The 8220-nt window shown below is 38.6% G+C and overlaps 1 protein-coding gene across 1 annotated transcript; it reads left to right on the top strand.

Moving 5' to 3' along the window:
• Positions 1 to 148: 148 nt before the first annotated feature.
• On the top strand, positions 149 to 6468 carry calub (calumenin b). Its single transcript, XM_058646461.1, has 7 exons — positions 149 to 306; positions 1421 to 1663; positions 2406 to 2599; positions 2848 to 3014; positions 3107 to 3167; positions 3835 to 4034; positions 4940 to 6468. Exons 2-7 carry the CDS (start codon positions 1443 to 1445, stop codon positions 5042 to 5044), a joined length of 948 nt encoding a protein of 315 aa, XP_058502444.1. The 5' UTR covers positions 149 to 306; positions 1421 to 1442; the 3' UTR covers positions 5045 to 6468.
• Positions 6469 to 8220: the final 1752 nt, after the last annotated feature.

Below are 8220 nucleotides of genomic sequence, written 5' to 3'. Positions count from 1 at the left end.
GTGGGTTTTTTTTGTTGTTTTTTTACTGAAACAAGAAGCTATTAAAGTGTTAGTAGTGGCAGTTACTGTGCTGCTGCTTCGTGTCAGTTTTATGAATGAACGGGGCTTTGTTGACTTTGAGGACGTGGCGGTTCTCGGCCAATCCAATCACCGCTGTTCTCCTGAAGTGTACCAATCAGCGAGCGACATCGCACTCGGCTTCCTACAGCCTGATTGGTCGGTCGGCCTTTTAGCACAGGAAGTACGTGGGTGTGTTTCCGGAAGGAGGGTCTTAAACTGCAACGACGAACTTCTCTGAAGACACCGGTGAGTTTTCCAGCGTAATTTTTGACCTAAATTACTACAATTGACTTAAATACGTATATCATTCCGTTGGTTTATAGGAAGAGGCAACACGATTGACTATATATCTGCATATTTATCTTTACTGTACGAAGGAAACAGCAGATACAACGGAACAGTAAGCTAGGTTAGCTCCACTAGTGTTGGTCTCTAACCTTGGTAATAAATAATAACGGTCTTAACTAGAAAACTTTGTCGCATTATCGTGATTTAAAGAGTCGCACAAATGCTTCAACCATGAAATATACTAAATTATAATTCAATTGAAGTTGTAAGGACGGCATCGTAAGATAATTATTTAAACCAAAATATTGTCAAATGACATGTAATTGTACTTATTGATTTATTTTTATTAGTGTTGTAATCCTTCTGCCTTTTGGCAGTGAGGCATGAGTCAATATGCAAGTATTTATCAACAAACATCACTGTAAATGCGCCCGAATTACTTCATAGGCTATTTTTATTCTGTACTTCCTTTACTGTCGCGGTAGTGTTCACCGACGTAATGTTATTTTTAATTTTTTTTTAATTATTAGAACTCGGAACGGAGTCACTTAAACTCACATTTTTGTAAGAAATTAATAGTTGTATTGCGTTTCATAGTGATCGTTTTAAAATAGAATTAACGCGGACTTCCTGTTTGTTGAGCTGGACAGATTTTTTTTAACTTGCATGAAATATGGTAATTTTTTGTAGTTTGTGATTTGTAATATTGAAAGAGCTAGTCTTCACCTCTATTTTACGTAATAATGACATGATGTGTGTTGTTGCGTCACACTATGAGTGTTCTTCGTGAAACTGACAAACATGTCATTTAAAGTTGTCAGTTGTTGTGTGTAGAGAATTGTGTTAATGTCTCGAGTGGCAAGGCATTTTTAATTGTATAGCTCATTTCATACATAGAAAAAACTGTTCCAAAATGTCAAGGAAATGTTGGCTGTGGGTTGCATCAGGAACACATCAGCAGAGCAATTCCTGTCATAGCTCAGGGTGTTGCTTACAGTTGTAACAGTCTGCCCACATACCTTGTGAGTGAGCAAAGGCCAAACCTTTTTTTTTTCTCTTTTTCTTTCTCCAGACGGTGTTGGCACATAAACAGGATGGAGCTGCGGCCGTTTTTCATGTGCTTTGCTCTCTGTGTGGTTTACGCCACCAGTAAGCCAACTGAGAAGAAGGACCGTGTTCATCACGATGAGCTTCTCAGCAACAAGGAGCATGACGATGGCGAGAGCTTTGACTATGACCATGAAGCCTTTCTGGGAGAAGAGGAGGCCAAGACCTTTGACCAGCTCACACCAGAGGAGAGCAAGGAGAGACTCGGGTAATTTAAACTCATTCAGGCAGTTTATGAATCTGGGGGATGAATGAAACTTGCTAATTTCTTTATTAACATATTTGCAACATGTTCTTTATGTCATTTATATGCTATATCAGTGCTACTTTTATATGGCACCACTGTCCAAAGATGAAAAACGTTTCATACTATAAGAAAATTTGTGCTTGTTTTCTGATTATTTTTACTGCCCTTTGTGTAACACCTACTATTATTGTGAACAGATAAACCAGCAATTTCCAAGTGTTATATGTTTGACCAATGAATCACAACATTTTCTGCATCATATTCGTAACTTAATTGTATACATCTTATGTTGGGCAAGTTACTCAGGATGTACTTATTACATACTCCTTTAAAAGGTAATAATCATAATTTTAACTTGGTATCAAAAGTAATACTGGTAACATTGCTGTCTTAATCTTGTGAATACATTTAAAAAGTGGAATTTCTTTTAAAACTGAATCCACTGAATTGAAATTGAAGTAAGTAAGTGCTTCAAGTAAGCCTGCTAGTCGTAAGTGTGATGTATAAGTAAGTGCTTTTTTTTTTCGTCGTCGTATTCTGTGCACAACCCCATGTGCACAGAATATGGTTGCAATAATAATGTGTGGTTGTGACCCCACGGCACAGTTAATCTGCACTGACACATCATTCGATAATTTATTGTCATTTTATACAATGACAATAAAGGCTATCTTATCTTAAGGATTTAAACGTTTGTTTTCAGCATGTTGGTTGAACGCATCGATGAGGATAAGGACGGCTATGTGACCGCAGAGGAGATGAAGAAGTGGATCAAACACGCTCAGAAGCGCTGGATCTACGACGATGTGGAGCGGCAGTGGAAGACTCACGACCTCAACGGGGATAACTTTGTGTCGTGGGAGGAATACAAGAACGTCACATATGGATACATCCTTGGTGTGGCTTATTTTAATGTTTTCATTACATTTCATTTTATTATTTAAAAGGACGGCAACTAACGATTCTTTTCATTATCAACTAAACTCACAAATATTTTCTTGATTCACTGATTAATTGATAATGATGATCTCAAATGTTAATTAGCAAAATAGTTGTTGATTAACTTAGTAATGGCTTAATAATAGATTACTCAAATAATTGTTGTAGCTCTATAATGAAAGTATAAAACTTTTCCAAACTTGCAGACGATCCAGATGCCGATGATGGCATCAGCTACAGGCAGATGATGGCTCGCGATGAGAGAAGATTTAAAATGGCTAACGAGGACAATGACCTGAATGCCAACAAGGAGGAGTTCACAGCCTTCCTTCACCCCGAGGAGTATGACAACATGAAAGACATCGTCGTGCTGGTCAGTGAATATTACACATATGTGTTAATGACACTTAACACAAGTGATAGATATTTATGTATATAAATGGTTCATCTTTTTTGTTTTCATAGGAAACTATGGAAGACATCGACAAGAATGGAGATGGTTTAATTGATCTGAATGAGTACATAGGTGAGTTTTTATAGCATCGCTAGTTTGGGTCACTTTATTCTCAGTTATTACTGGGGACAAAACCACGACACATGGAGAATACAAGGTTTAAAAATATTACAAAATGTTAGCACTAGGACTGTTAGCATTAACACGTGAATCGTCATTAAATAAGGGGGTTTTTGGGTCGTTTTTTATTGCATTTATTAGTTCATAAAGTAACTTTCTTTGCATTAGTTTGATTCCCAATCAAGACACACTGCTAATAGTTGTGTTATATTGTTAATGTGGACTTAAAAACTGCTGTTAATTGCAAATTAATGCAATTTTAAATGAGAAAATGCAAACAATCATGATTAAATATTGTACTTCTGCAATCAAAAAAAAAGAAAAAATAATACGCACTGGTAAAAGTGTAAGGGAACTGTTTTAGGAAGCCTTATGAAATTTATAGTACCTGTACCGGCTCCACTAGTTTACACGCTAATGTGTCCTTGGGCATATTTGTCCTGACAGCAGTGAATGTGTAAGAAAGTGTGCTGTATGAATGTTTGAGTGAATGAGTAAAGCTTTGAGTGGTCATCAAAGACCAGAAAAGAGCTTTATGAACACAGATAATTTAACATAACACCAAAACATATGTAGCAACAACTTTTCTGACTCCTTCTGTTCCTACCTTTGACTTCAGGTGACATGTACAACCAGGAGGGAGATGGTTCAGAGCCAGAGTGGGTGAAGACAGAGAGAGAGCAGTTCAGTGAGTTTAGAGACAAAAACAAGGACGGGAAAATGGACAAGGAGGAGACCAGAGACTGGATCCTGCCAGATGACTATGACCACGCCGAGGCAGAGGCCAAACATCTGCTCTATGAGTCTGATACAGACAAAGTATGTATAGTAAAACGTCATGCATGATTTCATATTTTAACGTTTATGTGTGTGTGACATTAAATGCACACACGTCTGTTTGGTTGTTTGTATTGCAGGTCTCAAACATACAGATAGATACTATTAGTCCCCACTGAATTCAAATAGATAAACATGTTTGGTGTTACTTTATCTTTTGAAACACTGCAAAGGAGGATGTGGTTTAATTACTTTAGCTTTATGGAACACAATAACTGTACAATATCTAACATTTCCAGTACGGCAGCCCATTAGGATACATTTAGAACCTTTATTTAACCAGATAAATGACCTATTGAGATAAAGATGTCTTACACAAGGGTCACCTGGCCAAGAAAGGCAGCAGCACACGTCCTAGTTAACAGGGAGATAACATTTACAAAACACACACTAACATCAGTGTTTCCATACCAATGTTCCATACCAATGATTTTTTTCTTGTTAAGAGTCTGTAGTAGTATTATTATTATTATTATTATTATTATTACCATATAGGGTTTGTCAAACTTCATACTGATTTCCAGGAAAGGGCTCAAAACTCGATAGTATTTTGAATAAACACCTAATATGAATTAGCAGAAATTGAATAAAACAAACGACAACATCAATGGCAAATCAAGTGTTTATTTTCTGTGGTGACTGGACACCATGTTTTCATTGCTGATCAAATTTGACTATATGCAAGGTCACTTCCTGGTTTTCAATAAACCGGTCTGACCGACTATTTGTGGCGAGCGGTCGGCCAAACATGTGTCTTTTCTGAGTTTCAATCTGGGATTTTAAGAGAAACTATCAGACTTAAACAATCGTGTTGACTTAATAAATAACACATTACAAAAGATTTGTTTTGACAACCCTCCCATCATGTTTGGTTCTCTCTCTGAAAGGACGGCCGTCTGACCAAGGCAGAAATCGTGGACAAGTACGACCTGTTCGTGGGCAGCCAGGCCACCGACTTTGGAGAGGCTCTGACTCGACATGACGAGTTCTAACGTCCTCCTGCTTCCAGAGACTTTGTGTGCTCATCGTGTGTGTGTCACCTTTCAAAAACACACAAGATGGGCTCCTCTAAATCCAACGCCTCGGACAATAATTTATTTTGAATGTCTCCCATTGTACTCTCGCTCATATTTGACGTCATATATACATGCCTGCGCCGTGTCCTCACGTGTTACACTAGGACATATTGCTTTATCATCCCAGCCTTGGCCAGTCACCTGTGTTAGATTTCTCTTTTTGTTTGGTTTGAAATCACATTTTTATATGAAACAAAACCCTCAAGAAAACAGCACTGGACTGTGAAGAATTTAGAATTTGTCCTAATCATCTTTCAAATCAAGCAATCGGGCCAGAAACTGAAACATGCTAGTTACTGATTTCTTTGGTTTTCGTGTTTTCGATCATTTATTATGTAGTTTAGAATAGTTTGTAACCAGGTGAGAATATGAGATTCCAGTAAAAAAAATTAAGACATTTTGCACTAGTGCAATACAGAATCATTCGCTGGGACCTTGCTGTGTTTGCTTCACTGGTCCCCGCTGCGTCCATGTTGACATAAGCTGTGGGTTGTGCTAATTTAGCTGAAGGAATGGAGGAATAATATTCTGGGAGTAACAGGACCTCCTTTACACCTGGCTTTAAAATGTGTTTTCTGTGATCGGATTGCATTCAGATAGCTCCTGACCACTTCTAAGTACAGGTGTGAATACACCCGAGAACGAAAGCAGAAAAATGTTGGTGCTGCTGCTTTCGTTGGTTTTCCACTCGACGATGACTTCAACTGCTTTAGAAAAGCAAAGAAGAAGCCACACAATAGCGCAACTTCACATGTGGCAAATGTTGATATGGCAGCTTACATGACCATGATCAGATAGCAATCAGATCTGATCTGATGAATCTGATCACAGAAAACACGTTCCTACATCAGGTGTAAAGGGATTCGCAGATGCTTCGTCGTCAAAGCTGCCTCCTCCCTTCCTTCTCATCACCTCAACAGTGTGTGTGTGCGTGAATCTATGTGTGTACATAGTATTCTTATTAATGACTGAATCCTCTTGTTTTGAGTTGACTTTGTTTCAGCTGAACTAAAAAGTTGTTTGTGCCAAGCAAGAAAAAAAAAAATCTTTGTACGCAGTTTAAAAGAAGAGAGCTTCTTCCCTCCTCCCCTCACACAAATATATTAGTTAATGGTTACATTATCACTACCATTCACCAACATTTATAACCACTGTTGATAATTTTTATGCTATAATGTATATGACAATGTTTTTTTACAGGCTCACTGCAGCCACAAGCCTTTCACGTGTGACTTTATTGTAAATAAGTTGTTGCTGTGCAAACAGAGCACTCTAACAAGCAGGTCCAGTCTTTGTGATTGAGAAGAACCTCAATAAAAACAAATACAGTTGGAACTGTACGTCTGCTGAATTCTCAGGTCTTTATGTGCTGCTTGTGATTTCAGGTCACCCTCTAACCATTTTCTCCTGCTTGTTTTTTGTAATTCTTTTGTGAGATTTTTTTCTTCTTTCAGGTTCTACCTCTAGGGCTTTCCACAGTGGATCATCCACTGTTTGATCCCCCGTGGCTGGGATCAAAGTGAGCAAAGTGAACCGCCCTGATGGGGGTTCAATCCTGCAACCCTCCAGTAACAATCCCAATTCCCTTCTGCTTGGCCATGGGCTGTTGGCAGAGATATCTTTGACCTGTAAGTAAACCACGGTGACCTGCGCTTGCACTCTCTGTTGTTAAATGGTAAATGGTCTGTTTTTATATAACTACAGTTTTGCCATTCACCTGTTCACTCACACTTTCATACAGCACACATGAAATTATTTTTCTATCACTCATCTTTTATTTGCACACTGCCAGCACAGGTTGGAGTTAAGTGCCTTGCCCAAAGACACGTCGGCATGTAGACTAGCAGAGCGGGGAATTGAACCATGGAGTTGAAAGACGACTCGCTCTGCCACTCAGCTTCTGTTGCTCTGACGTTAGCTCAGAATGCTCAGCACATTTAGTCCTCTACTTTGAGGAAATTGTCCTGGAAAGTCCTTGTACCACCAATGGTACGCAAGCTTCCTCTGGTGATACTTGGAGGAAAAGCAGAAAGACTCTTCTATAAATTGTGTAAACTGAAAAAGTTTGAGAACCACTAGTTTAGTGGCAACAAAAAAAGTCATTATTTTTAAGTCTATTTTTATTATTCACTTACATAAATATTACTTATGTGTAGTGATAAACCAATAAACTCTCCTAAATGTTACACACTGCATGTTTAAAATCTAAATGTGGTATGGCACATTTTTTCAGTCAGACAATAACTTTGCTCATGTTCATGGAAAAGAAAGAGAATTGAGAGTTTGTAGCAGGTGTAACAAAACAATTAAAGTAACAGGTTCCATCATGCTAATGCAGGTGCTGCATTAGCTGTAAGTTGTAAGTCTGTGCCATTAAAATAATCTTGGAGACATTTGTAGGTTGAAACACTTTATTATCGTGTTAGACAATGAGTGAACCTGAGAGCAAGAAAACAGTCTTATTATTCATAAACAGAATATATTTTTATACATCATGACAAGCCAGTGTGCTACTATGGGTGCATGAGCTGTTTAAAAAGACCCTCAAATGTCTGAAAATTGGACAAGCTGTCAGCTAGGATAATAATGTGATATGAACCTAAAGTAACTGTGCATTAAGTATCTATGATCTGTATAATGTGTGGACACAAATGTTCCTGGTATACCGTACACCTGCTGGAAAGTGCTGTTGCTCTGATCTGCTTCAAGGTTTTCAGAGATGTTCTTCAAAGCTCTAACAAGTGGTTCCTGTCTTCACTCTACCATCTCAAACGGGTCTCTCTCCTCTGACCTTTGGCATCAACGAGGCATTTTCACATTTTCACTCACACAGCTGCTGCTCACTGGATATCTGTGCATCTTTATGGATCATTCCCTGTGAACTGTCATGTGTGAAAATCACAGTGGATACAGTTCCTATAATACTGCGACTCCACGCCAGACTTCCTGTCACTTAATCACCTAACTTCACCATTCTGATGCTTGAGGTGAACTCCAGCAGGTGAGCAGGAGAATGCAGTGGGACTGGCGGGGGTGAGGATGAGAATGAGAAGGATAAAGGGAAGGACTGTTGGCTTTGGAGGCGTTGAATT

Source organism: Solea solea, chromosome 12 (genome assembly GCF_958295425.1).
Source record: "Solea solea chromosome 12, fSolSol10.1, whole genome shotgun sequence".
NCBI classification, from domain to species: Eukaryota; Metazoa; Chordata; class Actinopteri; order Pleuronectiformes; family Soleidae; genus Solea; species Solea solea.
The sequence above is the reverse complement of the archived record's forward strand: the minus strand, read 5'-3'. Positions and strand labels throughout refer to the sequence as shown.

Bases quoted from the DNA above. Each gene is read 5' to 3' on its own strand.
- calub (XM_058646461.1), top strand. From the start codon at position 1,443: ATGGAGCTGCGGCCGTTTTTCATGTGCTTTGCTCTCTGTGTGGTTTAC. The intron at 1,664-2,405 runs GTAATTTAAACT...GTTTGTTTTCAG, and splicing joins GAGAGCAAGGAGAGACTCGG to CATGTTGGTTGAACGCATCG. The intron at 4,035-4,939 runs GTATGTATAGTA...TCTCTCTGAAAG, and splicing joins ATGAGTCTGATACAGACAAA to GACGGCCGTCTGACCAAGGC.